Raw genomic sequence first — 21,452 nt, forward strand, 5'->3', positions numbered from 1 at the left:
GACCTTCTGTTCGCTCTGGGTTGCATGCAGGAGGCCCTGGATTTCACAACAAACACAAATTACTTCTGCACTGTTAAACACAATTCCCTTGGTTTCTTTTGCACTGACAGTTATAAATAATATCACCTACAAATTTCCACGTATCAACACATCGAAACAACATGGCGCATCATGGCCCACCACCTCAGGCAATGTGTTCCAGGCCCCCACCACCCTCTGTATAAAAAAAAAAAGTCCACAACTCCCCTCTACTTTCCTCCTCTCACCTTAAAGATATGCCCTCTAATGTTGGACATTTCTATCTTGGGACAAAGGTTCTGACTGTCAACCCTTTATATGCCTCTCCTAATATTCCATACTTCGATCAAGTCTCCCCTCAACCTCCGCTCAACCTGTAGCTGAAACTCTCCAAACCGGGCAGCATTCTGGTAAACCTCTGCACCTTCTCCAAAGCTTCCACATCTTTCCTGTAATTGGAGGACCAGAACTGGATGCAATAATCTAAATCCGGTCTAACCAAGGTCCTATAGAGCTGCATCATGACTTCCTGACTCTTATACTCAATGCCTTTAGCAATGCAGGCAAGCATACCATATGCCTTATTTACTGCCCTATCTACTTGTGTGCCATCTTCATTTCAAATTCTACATTTTTGGAAGTACCTCAGAAAAAAATGAAGACATAAGAGAATACAGATGCTGGATTCTTGAGTAAAAAAGTACGAGAGGAACTCAGCGGGTCAAGCAGCATCTGTGGAGGGAATGGGCAGGTGACATTTCAGGTTGAGACCCTTCTTCAGACTGATGGAGTTGGGTGGAGAAAGCAGGAAAAGAGGTGGTGGTGGGGCAAAACCTGTCAAGTTATACGGGGATACTTCTGAGGTGGCATGGGGGGGGGGGGGCATTGTGGAGGGAGGGTGATTGTCGCTAACTTCAAAAATTACCAAAGGCTAGAGGTGAAAATTCTGTAGGGGGCGCTGCTCTGGCAGCAGCCATGTCATGCAGCTCGTCAGTTTTTCAACCTTTTTTTATTTTTTTAGTATGTTTTAAAGTCTGTATTTAATGTTTCTTTGTGTGTTTTATGTGGGGGGTGGTGTGGGGGGGTGAGGGGGAAACCCCTTCGGTCGCCTCCTCCACGGAGAGGCGACTTTTTCCAGGTCGCCTCCCCCGTGGCCTAACATCAAGGATCGACGCGGCCTTTCCCGGAGACGCGCCCGGGGCTTCAGCGGCGGGCGCAGCGTGGACTCTCGGCGTGGAGCGGGTGAGCCCTCGCTGGGGCTCGCTGGAGGGGAGCGCTCCGTTTCGCTGACCCGGGGCAGCCGGCAGCCTGAAGTCGCAGCCTGAAGCCGCGGTCTGCAGAGCTCCAGCTGGTGCGGCGTCTACAGCCCGGGATCTCACGTTGGGGACCCGGGGGAAGAAGAAGCCACCACTGCCGGCCCGCGGCCGACTTCTACCGCGGGGCCGGCATGGACTTACCATCACCCCTGGAGGGGAGCTTCGACCGCCGGCCCTGCCGTCTACGGTGCTTCTGGCTGCGGCGGGGACTTTAAATCTTGACCGCCGGCCTGCGGCCTACAACAACTTAAAGCCGCGGTCTCCGGTGAGGAAGAGCCAATCCTGGACTGACTCTGGACTCTGGTCCTGACCACGGGGGGGAAATGGAGGAGGACTGGCCAAATTTTGTGCCTTCCACCACAGTGATGAATGCTGTGGTGGATGTTTGTGTTACAGTTTTATTGTGGTTGTGTGTTCTTTATTATTGTATCGCTGCAGACAACCCAAATTTCCACCAGCCTGGCTGTGTGGCAATAAATTATATCTAATCTAATCTAATCTAAAAGGAGACAAAGGGTTGTCAGAGAAAGAAAGAAGAGCACAATGTAAGAGCTAGAGGGAGGGATATAGGTGAAGGGCACAGGAAGGTAGGAAAATAAGAGGCAATGGTAGACTTTGAGTAAGGAGGGGTGAGAGATTAGCAGCATAAAGAGGGGAAAGAAACAGGTGGTAAGCGCACCAGGAAAAGGGGGGGAAATTAAAACGGGGGTTTTGCGTGAAATTGGAGAATTCAACATTCAAACGGTTGGGTTGTAGGCTACCCAATTGGAATATTGGCCTCACTATGACAATAGAGGAGGCCAGCAACAGAAAGATTGGTATGGGAATGGGATGGGGAATTAAAGTGGTTAGCGGCCAAGATATCCCATAGACCTTGGCGAATCGAGCGCGTGTTCAGTGAAACGGTCGCCTAGTTTATGCATGGTCTTGCCACTGTAGAGGAGGCAACGTTGGAAACACAGAATGCAGTAGGTTTGAAGACGTGCACGCGAACCTCTTGTCTCACCTGGAAGGGCTGCTGGTGTCCCTCAATTAATGTGATGGATGAAGTATAGGGACAGGTGTTACATCTCCGGGGAGGGTGAGGGTGGCAGAAACAATATTGAAAAAATGAATATGATGGAACTGATTGGTTCTCTGTTCAAGGAAGAACTGGAGGGCCCCTGAGGACTTTCTGGTCGGGAATAGAGGTGTAAAGGGACTGGAAATCCATGGTAAAGATGCAGTACTCAGAGCATAGGAATTGAAAGGTATTAAAGGTTGAAGAATGTGCGAGCTGGCTCAGATGTAGGTCAGAAACGACAAGATCGAATCAAGGTATTTAGAAATAAGTTTGGTGGGGCAGAAGCAGACAGAAACAATGGACATGCCAGGGCCATCCTGTTTGTGGATGTTTTTTGGAAAAAAATTGACATAGTGAACCGGACACAACTCAAGAGATTGATAAATAATCAGAAATGACGGGAAAGGTTGTGCTGAGAACAGAATATTACACTGTTTACAGTCTATTATATGTAAAATATAGCAGAATCATTCTATTTCAGGGTTCATTTGGAAATATTATGGAAAGTAGGATACAATTAGAAATGGGGAAGGATAGACAAATCTCAAAGGGAAATTAAGTCAGTCCAGTAAGAAAATCAGACATGGATGATGACAAAACACATGGGATAACGGGAGGCTATTGTATTACAGTGTATTAGGATGTCTAGGGTTAATCAATACATGGGAATATGATATTGCAGCTGTCATACAGACATGGTTGAAAATAAGGCCAGAATTGGCAACTGAATCTTCCAGGATATAGAATCTTCAGACGAGAAGAGCGGGAGGGGTGGAGAGGAAGTTAAATGAGAAGGTGGCATTGCACATTTGATTTAAGAATCACAACGAACTGCAGATGCTGGTTTATAAAGAAATACAAAGTGCTGGAGTAACTCAGCAGAGCAAGCAGCATTTTGGAAGACACGGATAGGTGTCATTGCCGGTTAGGACCCTTCTTCAGACTAACTGTAGTGGAAAAGGTGGGGACGGAACAATGCCTGTCAAGTGATAGGTGGATACATGTGAGGGGGTGGGGGTGCTTATTCAAGTGGACAAAGGCCTGAAATGAAAAGATAATAGGCTGATGAGAAGATATGGTGAATCCAGAGAAAGGGATAAGGTGGAAGGGTAAAGAAGGATAGTGGAAGAAAGATGTGCACATCTGGGTGGGGTGCAGGGGAAATGGGGAGGGGGGGGAGGGGAGAAGAAACAGGAGGGAGGGTGGATGGGTGGCTTGTTTCCTAAAATTTGAGAATTCAAAGTTCATACCGTTGGGTTGTGAGCTACCCAAGCAGAACATGAGGTGTTGTTCCTCCAGTGAGCAAGTGGCCTCACTCTGGCAATGGAGCAGGTCCATTACAGAAAGGTCAATATGGGAATGAGAAGGGGAATTAAAATGGTTGACAACGGGGACATACAGTAAGCCTGGGCTGACAGAGCGCAAGTGTTCGGCGAAACGGTTTCCTAGTCTGCACTTGGTCTCGCCTCTGTAAACGAGGCCACATTGGGAGCAGCAAATGCAGTGGATGAGGTTGGAAGAGATTTCCGTGCATCTCTATCTCACCTGTAAGGGCTGCTGGATAAATGGAGGGAGGAGAAAACAGAGAAACCCTTCAAGAGTATAGAATGTGCGTGGGGATGGAACTTTAAAAAAAAAAAATAGAAGGTTAAATAAGGGTCTGAAATATAACTGACATTTTAATTTTGCAAGAAGACGACCAGATAAAATGGTGCCTCCGTTTGGGACCCAAGCTCAGACAGAGGATGTGGGCAAGATCTTAAATAAATGAATTGCATTCAAATTTATTGTATTTGAAAAATTTAGGAGCAGACTGGTGAAATTTAATTTACAAGGTAGAGGAATCAGCTGTCATTGCAGGATTTAAGCCTAAGGTTTGAAAATGCATTAGGGGCAAGGGAGGAGACTGCAGCACTCCCCAAGCAGACAGTGAAGGTGCAAACTTCATTCATGTTGTTGATTTCTTTTAAACATCTGCGCAGCACAATGTGTGTGAAGTTCTGCTTTACATATTAATTCAACTGGATTCATATTATCTGCCAATGCAAACTTTTCCTGAGGCCACATAATGAAGTTTAAAGAATTTTCACTCTGGCTAACATTCCCAAAATACACTTCAGGAGATACATTCTATCCAGGAATTAAAGGAAAAGCAGCAGGCACTGTTGTGCATTCCCTGAAAAGTTGATAAGATTGTTTAATTCCTATAGACAATATTTTGTTTCATAAAAGGGACAATCTATATATGAGAAAGCTCAGTTTGACCTAAGCCTCACCATAATGCAAAGTAAAGAATTGTTCCCTCATCATAAAAGAAAGATGAATCTACTACCTTTCACATCATTGACTATGCTCTCTTTGTACAAGCTCTCCTCACTGGTTGCCTCCTCCCAGTCATCGGTATATTCATCTTCATCGTAGTAATAATCCAGCTCATCATTGTCCTTCTCCTCCACAACAGGAGGGTTTTCCACTTCAGTTGACTCCTCTCTGCTGAACAATTAGTACAGATCATTGGAAAAACATTGCAAGCATTGGGAAATTAATTCTGCTTACAACCACACGCACTTCCCATGTTGTACATTTTCCAGTTATTCAGTGATGCGAATACATCCCACTGGATTTTAATTAGCCAATTACCAGTTTAGAGAAGTTGAGTCATCGACATAAATTTGGGGTGGTTGGGTAATTCCACCATCCTTCAACCCCGATTAGCAAATTACTCCATGTTAGTAAAATTGCTCTGATGCACGTAATTCATTGCAACTATCTTCCAAACTGCACGATTACCCCAGTTTCCCAGGAAAGCTGTTGCCATGTCATTCATTTCAGTGCTCATTCAGTGGACTTCAATTTCTGAGTTAATTTACTGCCAGCTACACAACACATTGTTTGTTGTGAGCTGAGACACACAGCCGCCGCCAGTGCTTCCTCCTGCTGGCATTGAAAATAAAACAGGAGAACAGGGACTGTTTATGGAGCTCAACTGAAGGCAATGACAGCTGCCACTACAAGTCTGTAACAAGAGGCAGTTTTGTCAGCATCGCAAGATTTTAGATGGCCAATACTAGCAAACACCATGCATCATTTGACCCACTGAAGGCTTTCACAGAGTAGATTCCTTTGCATTCCTTATATACTACAAAGGTAATTTTATATCAGAACTCATGACAGAAAAAGGTGATTAGTTACCAATTATATGCTAACACTCTGATGCTCCAATTGGGAGTCTCAGTGAACTTGCGGTGGTGCAGGTCGAGTAGAATGTGTTTCTCAAAACTATTCAGGCGGCAGGTCACGAAAGCAATCAACAACGCAGCCACTGAGAAATGGGAGTCAAGTTTTGTGAGCTCCGTGCTCTGCTTAAAATATCACCAGAATGTAGGATTGCTCAAGTGAACCATTGACTGATGTGCCACCGAGATTTAGAAGGCATTAAGCGACAGGATATTGGCATTAGATTCACTGAAATCTATGATAAGTCACAAGTAATCATATATGGGACAGACAAAAGGTTGCTTGACATAATCATCAAGGATTCTGGAGGTGTTTAACGCTGAGCAAACCGTGATTATGCTCCTAGTGGTGGACATCCAGAGTCCAGCTCATACGGCAGATTTTCATTTTCAAAAAGCCTGGAAGAGGAATGATATAATGACAGAGCACTGCAAGGTCCCATGGGATTAATGGGCATCTTTATAATGTGGAATTGCAATTTTGTGTATGGTGAAGGAACATAGGTTTATGGTGAAGGGGAAAAGATATAATAGGAATCTGAGGAGTAACTTTTTCACAGACGGTGGTGGATGTATGGAATGAGCTGCCAGAGAAGGTAGTTGAGGCAAGGATTATTGCAACATTTAATAAATAATTAGACAGGTACATGGATAGGATAGATTTAAAGGGATATGGGCCAAATGCAGGCAGGTGGGATGTGTAGATGGGACATGTTAGTCGGTATGGGCAAGTTTCCACACTGTATGTAGCAGAGAGTGCTGGGTACATTGTAGGCTATGTGACCAGATGGGATCCCTGCTGTGCAACTGAAGACTTCTGATGAACCCTCCATTCAAGCTCTTCTGGTACAGTTCCAACACCAGAATCTATCCAATCAGTTTATATTGATCTAGTAATCAGTAATCAGCAAATGCGATGGAAAGTCTCACTGACCATAACCACTGCCCTATTTGGATTTCACTTGATCTTGATACAGCAAGGCTGAGAATGGACCAAAGAATTTTGAGGAGAATGAGGAGAGGAGAATGAATGCTCAACGTCAAAGCAGTATTTGACTGAATGTTGCATCAAGGAGCTTTGGTAAAATCCAATCTTGTGGAACTCTGCCTCACCCAAAGGAAGACCTTCATGATGTTGGAGGTCAACCACCACAACAATAGGCCATCACTGCAGGAATTTCTCACGGCAAGTTCCCTAGCCTCACCACCATCTTCAAATGCTTCATCAATGAGTTTCCTTCCATCATAATGAGAAAATGTTTTCACAGATGAATGGACAAAATTCAATATCGTGTCTGAATGCAGCTCGTGATTGAATGCAAATTACTAGAGCAAGACATCACCTAGACACTTGCAAATAAGTGGCAAAGAAGATTTACAGAAGTTCCAAACAACCCTCAGTCTGCTGGATCTCAAACAATGATGAGACAGAGTACAGCAAGGAGATAGAATTTAGTAACATGGTGTCAGGACACCAACCTCTCCCTCAATGTCAGCAAGTCAAAGGACTAGTTATCGACTACCTCACCACTTCATGTATTGTCTTTCCGCTGACTGGATAGCATGCAGTACCTTGGTACACATGACAACAAACTAATCTGCTGATAGACACAAAATGCTGGAGTAACTCAGGTAGCATCCCTGGATAGAAGGAATGGGTGACGTTTCAAGTCGAGACCCTTCTTCAGACTGAATCAGGGGTGAGGGAGATAGAGATAAGGAAATGTAAGGTGTGAAAACGAGACAAAGGGGATGGAGATCAAAGAAAATGTAGAATCGATCATGACTTGGAAATATACTGCCATTCATTCATTGCAAAGTGGAAATTCTGGAACATCTGATCCAATAGCATTACCGGAACATTCCCATGTGGTAATCCAAGGCAATAAATGTTGGATTCACTGATACATTAATAAATAGTACCATAAGTTTAAATATGGCTAACATAACGTTATAGAATAGAATAGAATGCAATTTATTGTCATTCAAACCTAGGTTTGAACGAAATATCATTTCTACAGTTTTTACATTACAAAACAATCCAAGACCCACACTTAACAAGGTTTACATAAACATCCATCACAGTGAGTCCCTAACATCTCCTCACTGTGATGGAAGGCAAAGTCTTTATCTCTTCCCTTTGTTCCTTCTCCCGTGGTCCAGCAGTCCAACTGCAATGTCGAGGCGAACTGGGGCTCCGATGTTAAAGCCCCCGGCGGGCGATGGTAAGTCCTGAGGCCATTTAAGCCACGCCGGGCGATGTTAGGCCCGGCTCCATGTCCTTAAACCCGCGATTCCAGCGGGAGAAGTCGCCGTTGCGGAGCTCCGAAAAGCGGTCTCCCACCAGGGACTTGGAGCTCCCGATGTTCTCGTCCACCGGGTCTGTGGCCGGTGCTTCCGAACTCTAAAAGTCGGGTCGCAGCCGCACGCCACCACAGCTCTTCCCGCTCCGAAGTTAGCCAGCTCCGCGATGTCAGTTCCGCAGGCTCTGCAACTGGAGCCCTCAGGTTAGTCCCGGCCGGAGGTCGCCGCAGCCTCCACGATGTTAGGCCCAACGACATCCGAGACCCGACAGGGAATAGTCGGGTCCCCGCACAGGGAAGAGATTTAAACGGTTTCCCCCACAGCCCCCCCACATATACACAGCTAAAAAAAATAATAAAAACTAACTCAAGACATACATTTAACAAGACAAAAATAAAAAAAGACAGACGACTGTAGTCGAGCCGCTGCCGTTAGGCGCCGCCACTAACGTTTGTAGGAACCCATTACTTTACCCACATGAACTGCAGCACGTAGTGTTTGATAAATTCAACTGCTTTCTTCAACAAAGACGTACCTTGATTCAACAATCTCTTCCTCCTCCATCTTATCGACATTTTCAAGATCAGACTCTTCAGAACTCACATCATCGATTTTGTTCTGGGGACAGCAAACATACTCGGTGCCATGGAACTTGTCGATGCCACATGGAAGCAACATCCCATAGGTGTGCAGAATCATCGTCTCAGCAACACATGCCTAAAACACAAGGGCATCGACAACTGAGATCACGAACAACTGGAATGTGTAAATCGTATGTGTTCAACTAAATACTGTTGCATTAATAATCAACTGGCTGGTGATAATTCAGGTAAGCCATCAACATTTTAATTAAGAGCCAAAACACCCAATGAAAAGATAACCAATTTTTAATTAGACACAGCCACCTAAAATGGTGCTGAACCCAAATCTACAAATACCATCACAATGAAATTCTAGCCCTAGAATATATAAACACCATACGAAACATGTCTGATTTTGCTGCAATTGAACACCTCACACCTCATCTGACAACTCCCTCACACAGAGTTCATAGAGAAACCCTTTAGCCCATGGGTGGAAATCCCGGGGGGAGGGGGTGGAATGGAGGACACACGTCCCTCCCATGTTTTGAGAGGTGGGGGACAATGTTTTGTAATCCGGATTTTGAAATTCGGTGAAAAGAAATCTTGTAAAATCTCCGCATTCCGCGAGACAATGGGGGTGTCACTGTTAAGCGCTTGTTAAATGTCTGTATTAACATCGTATTAACACGATGTGTCACCAATTGTGTTTTAACCTTCAAGTATCACTGAAGGTAATGGGTATCGGATTTAAACAGGTCAGGTCATTAAGGGCTCTGGTCGAAAGGCTTTCCTGGCTGCCTTGCAAGTAAGTCCCTCATTCACGGTCACTCATGTTATTTAGTATTTTTTTCCCATCTCTCTCTCCCTCCTCCAAGGTTGGTTCTTCTGTTTGCCTTTATTTGCTTCAGTTTATTTGTTTGTGTTATTTACCACATTGTAGCTTTTGAAAGATTCAAGCGGCTATCAGACGCTTTCTAAGGGCTGAATCGGCCCGTTCGCGGGGCCTTTCATCGCCTGGCGCGGCTTAAAATCAAACTGCTGCGCCGAGGAGATCGAGGCTCCCGATTTTAAAGCCCCCACCGGGGGTGGGGATTCAAGCCCCACGATTCGGGGCGGCCGAAGCTGCTATTGTTGGAGTTCGGAGTCGGTCACCAAGCAGGTCAACTCCCGATGTTACCGTCCACAGGGCCCAAGGCCGAAGCCTCGGAAGCCTCGCATGTATGTGTGTGCGCGTGCGGCCGCCAAGAAATCGCCCCTAAATTGTGTCCCTCACCATGTTTTGATAGCTATTTCCACCCCGGCTTTAGTCCACAGTCTGCACCAACCAACAACCACCCATCTTGCATCAATCTGGCTTTAATCCCAATGTTTATTCACCCTAATATTCTCATTAACTTCCCCCCAGATTCTACCACTCCCCTATGGGGCCAACATAGCCTATTAAACTGCCAACCTGTGCATTTGGGATGTGGAGGAAACTGGAGCACCTGGAGAAAACCCAAGCAGTCTACCTGAAGTCAGGATTGAACCACTGTTAGGCTGTGGGCCGAGCATCGAAAACGTGTCTAGAATTTAACTTTCTTGACCCATGTCTCGGAACTACATGAAATTTTGCACAGATTTAGATAAATATAATAGAGATGGAAGTCATAACTCGTCAGTGCCAAAAGTTGCACATTAATTAATTACACTAATTAGAAAATGAGATCGAAAAAGTAAGCGCCATCTAATGTCCAATGCCCATATTACACAATAGGGAGCGTAATTCCGAGCTGCGGTCTATTTAAACCATATATTATCATACCATATATATATATAGATAATATATATATATATATATATATATATAGCTAGCTCTGCGGCTCAGCATGGAAGGGCAAAGTCAGACAGGACCAGTGATAGGAGACACATTAATTAAGAGACATACAGGTGATCCTGAGACTCCAGGATGGTGTGTTGCCTCCTTGATGCCAGGGTCCAGGATGTCTTGGAAAGGCTGCATGACATTCTCAAGGGGGGGGGGGGGGGGGAGCAGCCAAAGGTCGATGTTATTGACACTTGTGAAATTGGTAGGGAAAGAGATTGTCAAGCAGAGTGAATATAAGGAGTTAGACAAAAGATTAAAAGGCAGGACCTCAAGGATACTAATTGCAGATTACTCCTGGAGCCACATGCTAGTGAAAGTAGGAATAGACATTTTAGGATAAATGAATGGATGGCTGAGGGGTTGGTGCAGAGGACAGGGATTTAGACTTTTGTAGCTGAACTGGAGGGGGACCGATATAGGTTGGTGGGAGGCTGGTACCGAGGTCAATGACAGTGAACAAGATAGGCAGGAGCACGGCAGAGTGAGGAACGACGGTTGGATTAAATTGCATTTATTTTAAGGCTAGATGCCTGAGTTACGGCGGATGAACTCAGGCCATGGACAGGGACAGGGACATGTGACAGGGACATTATCACCATTATGACAATATCACAATATAGACTGGGACTGCTATGGGGTTTGATGGGGAGGAATTTGTCGAATGTGCCCAGGAAAGTTTCATTTGGCAATATGTAGAGGGCAAAGGGCAAGGCTTGACCTGCCCTTTGATAATTAGGAAGGGCAAGTGACTGAAGTCTTGGTGGGTAAGATTTTTGGGATCAGCGACCACAGTTCTATTAGCTTTAAAATAATAGTGAAAAAGGACAGTGCAGGCCAACAAGTTAAAGTTTTGAATTGGGGAAAGGTCAACTTTGACCTTCTTGGGCTGCTGAGCTTTGTGTAGTGAGGGAGGTCCCACTGGGCTCTCAGTTACAGGGCTCCTGGATTCTGACCGGACGCCCGGGCAGTAACATCAATGGGGGACACCCTTACTCGGTTAATGCGGACAATCTGCAATAATGGACACCATTCCCCCTTCCCCCTAGGGCCCACTATAATGAGCTTTAACTGTAATTCCAATTATGGAGTGCAGAGATTGTTGATGCAGGTACTTACCAGAGTTAGTGGTTGAGGCAGAAACTACAACTCCAATTAAAACAAAGGTTTAGACGAATATGGTCCCAACATAGGCAAATGGGACTAGTTTATATGGGGATTCTTGGTTGACATTGGTGTACAAGGGCCTGTACCCATGATGCATGACTCTGTGACTAGAGTGAGGGGTAAGGCAAATAGGATAAGGAAGCCTGGATGACAAGAGATATTGAAGAAAAAGGGAGGTGGCTTGGGTCAGATAATTGGGACCAAACCCCCTGGATCAGTATAGTGGACTGAAATGCATACTTAAGAAGGAAATCAGGAGGGCAAAAAGAGAGCATGAGATTGTTCTGGGAAAGAAGGTTAAGGAGAATCCTAAGAGAATTGTATATATTGTAGAAAATAGGGTAACGAGAGAAAATGGGGCCCTTCAGAAGTCAAAGTGGCCATCCATGTATGCAGCTGCAGGAGATGGGCAAACTCAATGAATATTTCTTCTGTATTTATCATGGAGATTGACAAGACTCGGAAGATACAAGGAACTACAGACGTTGGAATCTTGAGCAAAACTCAAACTACTGGAGTAAATCAATGGGTCAGGCGGCACCTGGGCAAGTAATGGATAGATTACATTTTGAGTCGGGATCCATATTCGGACTGATAGTAGTGGGGTGGGGGGAGAAAGCTGGAAAGAGGTGGGGGGCGGGGCAAATAGGTGCACACCTCCTCCATTGTCATTGAGACCACACGCAAACTGGAGGAACAGCACCTTATATTCTGCTTGGGTAGCTAACAACACAACGGCATGGACACTGAATTCTCCAATTTTAAGTAATAGCCTTTCTTCCCCCCTTCTCTCTGCTCACTGCCCCCCCCCCCCCCCCCCCCCCCTTCCCAACCCTGGTGCGCACCCATTACTACTCCCGCTATCCCTCCCTTTGGATTTATATTTCACTCCTCTCCTTACCTAACACACTTTTGTCTCTTTTTCATTTCTAGCCTTTGTCCACTCATCTCCCAATCGAAAACCCCCCTATACCTGAGTTATAAGGAGATTGGATGGGCAGGGACTGTTTTGAACAGGTACATGGATGGGAAAGGTTTAGAGGGATGTTCTGATAAAGCTTCAGATCTTGCACTCTGATATATGCAATTACTAGTGTTGCTGCATACTGAAGATTGACTGCAAATTATGCAGTGTAGTTGCAATGAGAAAGATTGGGAAAGGTGTTGGGGCCGCCCTGTTTGATAATTAATATATTGTAGATCTATTAGCAGATATCAAAAGTACATACTTGCATGCCACAACAAAGTAAGCATAAGGTGGAGATTAATTTTGTCAGGCAGCAAATAGAGAGTTGTTGCACAGTTCTTCCCACCTGCCACAGTCTGAGGCTTTACTCACGTCAAAGCCAGCCTGTACCTGTTCTCTTGGAAAGATCAGGAAAGTTTCCCTGGAAAAGTTCCTGGTGACTATGTCTAATCATGTTCAGCTGTAACTTCTGACTGACAGTAGAGAGCAGCAGGAGCAGTAGTTGGACTTGCCAAGGAATGTCCTCAATATCGCTTGGTGACCAGTACAGGTGGAGGCAATGGGTAACTGGGATACCACTAGAAACAGCAGAAGGGATAGACATGGGGTGTGCAATTCCTCTGTGACCATTCCCTTGGTAACAAGTAAAACCTTTTGGATACTGTTAAAGGGGATGGCTTACACGGGAGAGCAGCAGCAGCAGGCAAGGGTTGCAGTCTTTGGAATACTTCCTGTTATTTCTGCAGTGGTAGGCTTTCAAAAGTGATACTGGGAGAGGTGAAGGCCAGCATGTTCCTGATAGAATGATGGGCAAGGTTGGCAGGATTACAAAACCCTGGTTAAAACGGAATATTCCAATTGGATACAACATTGGCTTGAAGGTGGGAGACAGAGCGTCATTTTTCGGACTGGAGGGCTGTAACCCGTTGTGTGCCACAGTGACCCGGTCTATTGTTGTACGTTACTTATACTAATGACGTGGATGAGAGTACAAGGTTGTGGATGACACTAAAACTGGTGATACTGTGGATAGTCACAAAGGGTATCTAGTATTACAACAGGAACTATTATCAATGAGGTCAAACGGCTGAGCAATGACAGATGAAATTGAATTCAGATGAATATGAGGTATTGCATTTTAGTTTAGTTGAGAGATACAACGTAGAAACAGGCCCTTCAGCCCACCGAGTCCGTACCGCACATTAACACAAGTACACACACAGTAGGGACAATTTACACTTGTACCAAGTATACAAACTCAAGCTAACTAACCTACAAACCTGTACATCTTTGGAGTATGGGAGGAAACCGATGATCTCTGAGAAAACCCACGCAGTCACAGGGAGAACGTACAAACTACGCACAGACAGCACCCATTGTCGGGAACCAACCTGGGTCTCTGGCGCTGCAAGCGCTGTAAGGCAACAACTCTACCGCTGCGCCACCATGCCGCCCATTTGGTAAGACAAACTAGGGCAGGGTTTCACAGTAGATGGTATTGCTCTGAGGAGCGTTGTAGAGCAGACACCTTGGGAATCAAGTACAGAATTCCATGAAAGTGGTGACACAAGTCTTTATTTTAGACTGAAACTGAAACTTTATAGATGCAGTGAAGAAACTCGCCCTTCAGCCCACACCAACCAACGATCAGCCCATACACTACCACTATAGGCACATTAGGTACTATTTATTTTTTTAACCAAAGCCAATTAACCTACAAACCTGTATGTCTTTGGAGTGCAGGAGGACACCGGAAAAAACCTACGCTGTCATGAGGAGAACGTCCATACAGCCAGCACCCGTAGACAGGATCGAACCCGGGTCTCTGGCGCTGTATGCCAGCAACTCTACCGCTGCACCACCATGCTGCCCCCTGAACCGTTAGGGTAGTGAAGCAGCCATGTGGCATGCTTGCCATCATTAGGCTGAGTACTGAGTACAAGAGTTGGAATGTCATGTTACGGCCACAGTTGGTATACCGTGTGCAGTTCTGGTCACCCTGCCACCCCCATTTTGTTCTTACCGCTTTAGCAACCGTCTGCCAGTGCTGGTGACTCCGACACTCATCCATGCGTTCTTTGTGGAAGAAACGGCATTTTTCAGGAACGAGGAGCACGTCGCTCACAAACTCACCCACTGGCAAGAAAAATAAATGAATTAGTATTTATATTCCCAGAAAGAACTATAGAGACAAGTTTTCAAACATCTAAAACAGGTCACACAAATGAATAGACTCATCACAGATTTTGAAAACCCATGGTACAGTAATTTCAAAATCTTTGGGGGACTAATTGAAAAGTTATTTCACAGAAGTGACAAAGGCATGATGAATCCGCACAGCCTCCTTCTGTGCTTCACAATTCTGTGTAATGCCAACGTTCCAAAAATAAGCTTTTGCAAAGTTGCCTAAATCCAGGTTACAAATTTTGCAGAATTGAGATTTCATTAAAATATGTCAATAGGCATTTTTATTCTCTTTAAAATCAATTGGCTCATATCTTTAGAAGGCTCATAACTAGTTTCATCAAAAGGGTGAGAGGAGAGAGCATAAAATGCTTGGCTCTGGGCCATTACACTCAACTTGTTGACGTTGACCAAAACAAAGGCGATTTAAGTTACTCCAATTCCATTTCTATTAGGCTGTAACTATGAAGGTTGCTCTTCATGTCTATTCCAGGTACTCTGTAAATGTGCTCAGTATGTATGCTTCCAACTGTATTCAGATAGCGACTACCCCCCTCTTCTCCCAATACCCTTTCACTCCTTCTACCAACAAAACTATACCAACTTCTCTCCCAAGGTATTGAGCTTTGCACCAATAGAGATGTTTTTCTGAACCGTCTGAATTTTGTAGTCGGCAGGGCAGTACTCTGCATATTGCCAACTTGGACAATTTTACTTTTTTTTTAAATTAAGCCAATTAACCTACAAACCTGTACGTCTTTGGAGTGTGGGAGGAAACCAAAGTTCTCGGAGAAAACTCACGCAGATCACGGGGAGAACGTACAAACTCCATATTGACAGCACCTGTAGTCAGGATCGAACCCGGGTCTCTGGTGCTGCATTTTGCTGTAAGGCAGCAACTCTACCGCTGTGCCACCGTGACTGCCGTTTCATGATAATCTGGTTGTTAAGAGTATAATCATAGAAACATAGAAAATTGAGCCAGCACCACCATTCAATTTGATCATGGCTGATTATCCAGAATCAGTACCTGGTTCCTGCTTTCTCCCCATATCCCTTGGCTCCCTTAGCCCTAAGAGGTATATCTAACTCTCCCTTGGAAACAACGAGTACATTAGCCTCCCCTGCCCTCTGTGGCAGAGAATTCCACAAATTCACAACACTCTGAGTGAAAAAATTTTCCTCGTCTCAGACACACACACACAGACACAGACACACACACACACACACGCCAATTTATGCATTCTGGCCAAAGTGTCTACCAGAGCTAATCACATTTAAACAAGTGTTTTGTGCTTCGATCACTTCCTCTGGCAGCCCGTTCCATACACTCACCATCCTGCGTGAAAAAGCTGACTCAAATCTTTTCCCTCTCATCATTAAGTTGTGCCCTCTAGTTTAGACTCCCCTACCCTGGGAAATTGACTGAGACCATTCATCTCACCTTTGCTTCTCATAACTTTCTCAAAGCAAATGTTGAGTTGACTTTTCTCAACTGATGTGACTGATGCCCCATTGCCAGATACAGATTGCTCACCTGACATTTAACAGAAGAGATCAGTAAGTGCTTTCAAACATACCCTTTTCCTTATTTATGTCTGGAAGATGAATTTAAATATAAATGAATAATAATCATAAAAAGCTTCCATTTTCATTTTCATTTTCTTCCACTATCATTACTGTGTGGTGAGTGGGTAGGTATCACTATAGAAATGATGAATCAATCAATCACTCCTGGTCTTCATCCAGGTGAAAGCCTTTGCTCTTTCATATTCTTTTTTCTACCTCCATTACATTCCTAATTAGCAGTACAGTGACTTTAGAGGGTCCTTCCTTACGAGTTGTAGTTTAATTATTTGCATCCCAATAAATCAATTACAGTCCCAATACAGAGACTTAAACAGATATTTAAAGTACTGGGAGACACAGCGACAAAGCAAATAGAGCCGCCGTCTCACAGCATCTGAGAACCAGGTCAGGTGCTGTTTGTGTGAATTTTACACATTCTTCATATAATGCCTGGTTTTATTCCAGGTGCTCTGGTTTTCTCCCACATCCCAAAGATGTATAGGTTAATAGGTTAACTGCCCTCTGTGAATTGTCCTTGGTGGTAGTGCCATTTACATTTTTAGAGATACACATGGATATGCAAGGAATGGAGGGTTGTGGATCATGTGCAGGCATGAGATATTTAGCTTGACATGGTCAGAACAGACATCGTGGTCTGTTCTGACTTGTTTCTGTGCTGTACTTTGAACAAGCGCGTGGGAATCTGGTGGAAAATAAAAAATGCTAGTAAAATAGGAATAGTGTAAAAATAAGTGGTGGGTGTGAACTCGTATGGCTGAACCAAATGTTTCTCTGCTGTATCTCTCTACGGATCAAAGATGAGATTGATAAAACGGTGCAGTACCAAATTCATACTTACCTGTCCTTTCAGGTAAACGAAAACATTCTATGACAATTTAAAAAGCAATAGAATAGCATGAATGTGCCCTTCAGCCCACAATGTCTGCACCAACCATAATGCCATCAACTCTTATCTGCTGGCACATTATGCATATCCCACCACATCCTGCATATCCATGTGCCTATCCAAAAGTCTCTTACATGCCACCAACGTATCTGCCTCCAACATCACCCCCAGCAGAATAATCCAGGCTATCACCACACTCTGTGTAAAAACCTTGTCCCGCAGCTTTTTTAAACATTGCCCTCTGGTCCTTGACATTTCCACCTAAGGAAAAAGATTCAAGACTCCCCTAAACTTCCAGTGTTCCAGAGAAAACGACCCAGGTCTTTCCAACTATCCTTGTAGCTAATACCTTCTAATCCAGGTATCATTCTGGTAAGCATCTTCTGCAACCATTCTGCACCCTTTCAAAATGATCCTTATTCTTCCTGCAAGCAGTGACCAGAACTGCATGTAGTACTCCCAATGCAACCTAACTAAAGTCCAATAAAGCTGCATCATGACTTCCTGATTCTAACGCACAATATCCTGGTCAATGAAAGCAAGCATACCACATGCCTTCTTCACCACTCTACTTGTGTTGACATTTTCAGGGAGTTATGGACTTGGACTTCAAGATCCCTCCGTACACCAATGCTGTTAAGGGTCTTGCCATTAATTGTGATCATGGCTGATCGTCCCCTATCAATAACCCGTGCATGCCTTCTCCCCATATCCCTTGACTCCACTAGCCCCTAGAGCTCTATCTAACTCTCTCTTAAATCCATCCAGTGATTTGGCCTCCACTGCCCTCTGTGGCAGGGAATTCCATAAATTCACAACTCTCTGGGTGAAAAAGTTTTTTCTCACCTCAGTCTTAAATTACCTCCCCTTTATTCTAAGACTGTGGCCCCTGGTTCTGGACTCGCCCAACATTGGGAAATGTTTTCCTGCATCTAGCTTGTCCAGTCCTTTTATAATTTTATATGTTTCTATAAGATTCCCCCTCATCCTTCTAAACTCCAGTGAATACAAGCCTAGTCTTTTCAATCTTTCCTCATATGACAGTCCCGCCATCTCAGGGATCAATCTCGTGAACCTACGCTGCACTGCCTCAATCACAAGGATGTCCTTCCTCAAATTAGGAGACTAAAACTGCGCACAATACTCCAGATGTGGTATCACCAGAGCCCAAGACAACTGCAGAAGAACCTCTTTACTCCTATACTAAAATCCTCTTGTTATGAAGGCCAACATTTCATTAGCTTTTTTCACTGCCTGCTGTGGGGCCTGAATGCAATCACCTCCTACAAGGTGAAACCAGGAGGCAGCTCGAATGTCGGCGAAACATCACTCCCTGACAAGCTCAATGCGTTTTACGCACGCTTTGATAGGGAGAATACTGATGTACCTTCCCGAGCCCCCATTCGCTGTGATGGTATTTCAGTCTCAGTCACAGAGGCCGACGTCAGGAAATCCTTCAGAGGGGAGAACCCTCGAAAAGTGCCTGGACCTGATGGTATACCCGTTCTAAAAACCTGAGCGGACCAACTGGCTGGAATTTTTACGGACATTTTCAACCTCTCACTTCTAAGGTCTGAGGTCCCCACCTGCTTTAAAAGGGCATCAATTATACCAGTGCCCAAGAAGAGTAAGGTGACGTGCCTCAATGACTACCGACCAGTTGCACTAACGCCGATGGTGATGAAGTGCTTTGAGAGGTTGATCATGGAGCAAACCAACTCCTACCTCGACAAAAACCTGGAGCCACTGCAGTTTGCTTACGGCCACCACAGATCAACGGTGGATGCGATCTCGCTGGCCCTCCATTCCGCTCTGGATCACTTGGACAACAAAAACTCACTTGAACTTGAACTTGTACCTGCACTCCAACTTTCAGTGACCGGTGTACAAGGACACCCAGGTCTCGCTGTACCTCCCCCTTACCTAACCTAACCTTAATGATATAATAATCTGCCCCCTTGTTTTTGCCACCAAAGTGGATAACCTCACATTTATCTATATTATACTGCATCTGCCACGCATCTGCCCACTCACTCAACCTGTCCAGGTCACCCTGCAACCTCCGAACATCCTCTTCACAGTTCACACTGCCACCCAGCTTTGTGTCATCCGCAAACTTGCTAGTGTTGCTCCTAATTCCCTCTTCCAAATCATTAATATATATGGTAAACAGTTGCAGCCGCAACACCGAGCCTTGCGGCACTCCACTCGCCACTGCCTGCCATTCTGAAAAGGGCCCGTTCACTCTTTGCTTCCGGTCTGCCAACCAATTTTCTATCCATGTCAACACCCTACCCCCAATACCATGTGCTCTAATTTTAGTCACCAGTCTCCCGTGCGGGACCTTATCAAAGCCTTACGATTGACAAAAATGGTAGGATCACATATGTTGAGGTTAAAAAATAAGGAAATTATACTATTGCATCTGCTGCCACCAGCATTACTCAGCATGCATTTCATGATGCTCATCAATCAGTTTGAGAGATCCATTCTGGAGATTAAGGCCAGTGAATAAAGCAGTGCATCAGGAGATAAGACACGTGGGCTGAGTACAAGAACACAAATAGAAAGGTTATAATTTAACTATCTAGCCTACTCCACAAGAGAAAGATCCATTGGCTGATTTGATCTTGAGATTCACCTTGTCCAATCCCCATAACCTTGCATTTTTCATTGCTCAACAATCTTAGTATTGAATATACTTATGAATTAGTGCTCTGGGATAGAGGATTCAAAACATTCAAATCCCAGGAACTCCTCCCATATCTGTCTTATGTGGTTACCCCTTCCCTTAATTCTGAACACAGAGAAATATCCTCAGCATCTACCTTGTCAAATCCCACAGAATTCTTAAGTTAACCTCCTATTTTTCTAAACTTAAAAGACTGCAGTCCCATCTTATCAATCCTTTTGCTATATATTACCCCCACCTCATCCAAAGAATATGTTCAGTGAATCTTTGTTGCTGTTCCAGCAAACAATAACATCTGTTCCGAAGATAGACACAAAAAGCTGGAGTAACTCAGCGGGACAGGCAGCATCTCTGGAGAAAGGGAAAGGTTGAAGTTTCGGGTTGAGACCCTTCTTCAGACGGTAGTCTGAAGGGTTTCGACCGGAAACGTCACCCAAAACAAACAGCATCTGCAGTTCCTTCTCACAAATAACATTTGTCCCTACTCTTGTGGTTAAAGTCATACAAAACCAGGCTTTTTGACCCACCATTTCCTTACCAACCATGAATCTATACTAATCCCATTTATCAGCACAACCTCGATGCCGTGGCAATTTAGGTGATCTAGGTTTTCCTTTAATGTTATAAGAGTACCTCCCTCCACGATCTACTCGGGGAACATGACCCAGACAATCACAATCTGGGTGAATAAGACCTTCCTCCAATCTCTTCTAAACCTTTTATCCCTTATTCAAAACTTACTGCCATATGTTGGATGCTTTTGCTCATGAAAGGTTTCCAAAAGTCTACACCTTTCATCAGTTTCTAAAGGTCAAACAATCCCCCCCCTTCGTTCAAAAGAAGACGTATCCAGCCGTTCAAGTGTCTCATAACTGAAGCGCTCAATTCCAGGCAACATCCCGGTGAACCTCTGCTACCACTCCAAATGTCTTTCTTGAATAAAGGCTTCACATTTGTTGAACTCCACTCATCTGCCACCAGACTCCATCCATCATTCTTGCATTGGAAGCCAACTTTCTGTTTGTCTTTCTAATTACTTTCTCATAGGGCTATACAACATGGAATCAGGTCTCTCACTGTTCACTCCACAACCCACCTCACCGCCCACCCCAGATCTACCAGCAACCTACACACTTGCTGCGATTTATTCTGCCCAATTAACATACCAATCTGCATGCCTTCAGTGTGTGGGAAGAAATGAACACAGAGGAAATCTAGGCAGTCATCGGAAAAACCTACATATTCCACACAAATAGCACCAGACTGAGCCTAGTCTTAGAATACAGAACAGTACAGCACAGGAACAGGCCTTTGGACACAATGTCTGTGCCGAGACTAACTTCCATCTGCCTGCCTGCACATGATTCATGTCTCTCCATTCCCTGTATATCTATGTGCCTATTCTGAAGAAGTCTGAAGAAGGGTCTTGACCCAAAACATCACCCATTCCTTCTCTCCAGAGATGCTGCCTGTCCCGCTGAGTTACTCCAGCATTTTGTACCTATTTAAAAGCCTCTTAATTGCCGCGATTGTATCTGCCTCCATAACCCTCTCTGGCAGCATGTTCGTCACCCACTGCCC

General features: G+C 44.6%; 1 protein-coding gene across 4 annotated transcripts in view; it reads right to left on the reverse strand.

The window, feature by feature from the left end:
* Positions 1 to 21,452, reverse strand: part of aplp2 (amyloid beta precursor like protein 2) — a 128,154-nt gene that overhangs the window by 39,933 nt on the left and 66,769 nt on the right. For 2 of the 4 annotated variants that reach the window (XM_033049758.1, XM_033049760.1), the window contains exons 4-6: positions 14,543 to 14,655; positions 8,473 to 8,654; positions 4,730 to 4,887 (exon numbers count right to left, since the gene is read on the reverse strand). In XM_033049758.1, coding sequence (XP_032905649.1) covers positions 4,730 to 4,887; positions 8,473 to 8,654; positions 14,543 to 14,655 — 453 coding nt within the window. Of the gene's footprint in view, positions 1 to 4,729; positions 4,891 to 8,472; positions 8,655 to 14,542; positions 14,656 to 21,452 lie in introns of all 4 variants that reach the window. The other 2 variants (XM_033049757.1, XM_033049759.1) reach the window with 1 other exon arrangement.

This window comes from Amblyraja radiata, chromosome 33 (assembly GCF_010909765.2).
Source record: "Amblyraja radiata isolate CabotCenter1 chromosome 33, sAmbRad1.1.pri, whole genome shotgun sequence".
Lineage (NCBI taxonomy): Eukaryota > Metazoa > Chordata > Chondrichthyes > Rajiformes > Rajidae > Amblyraja > Amblyraja radiata.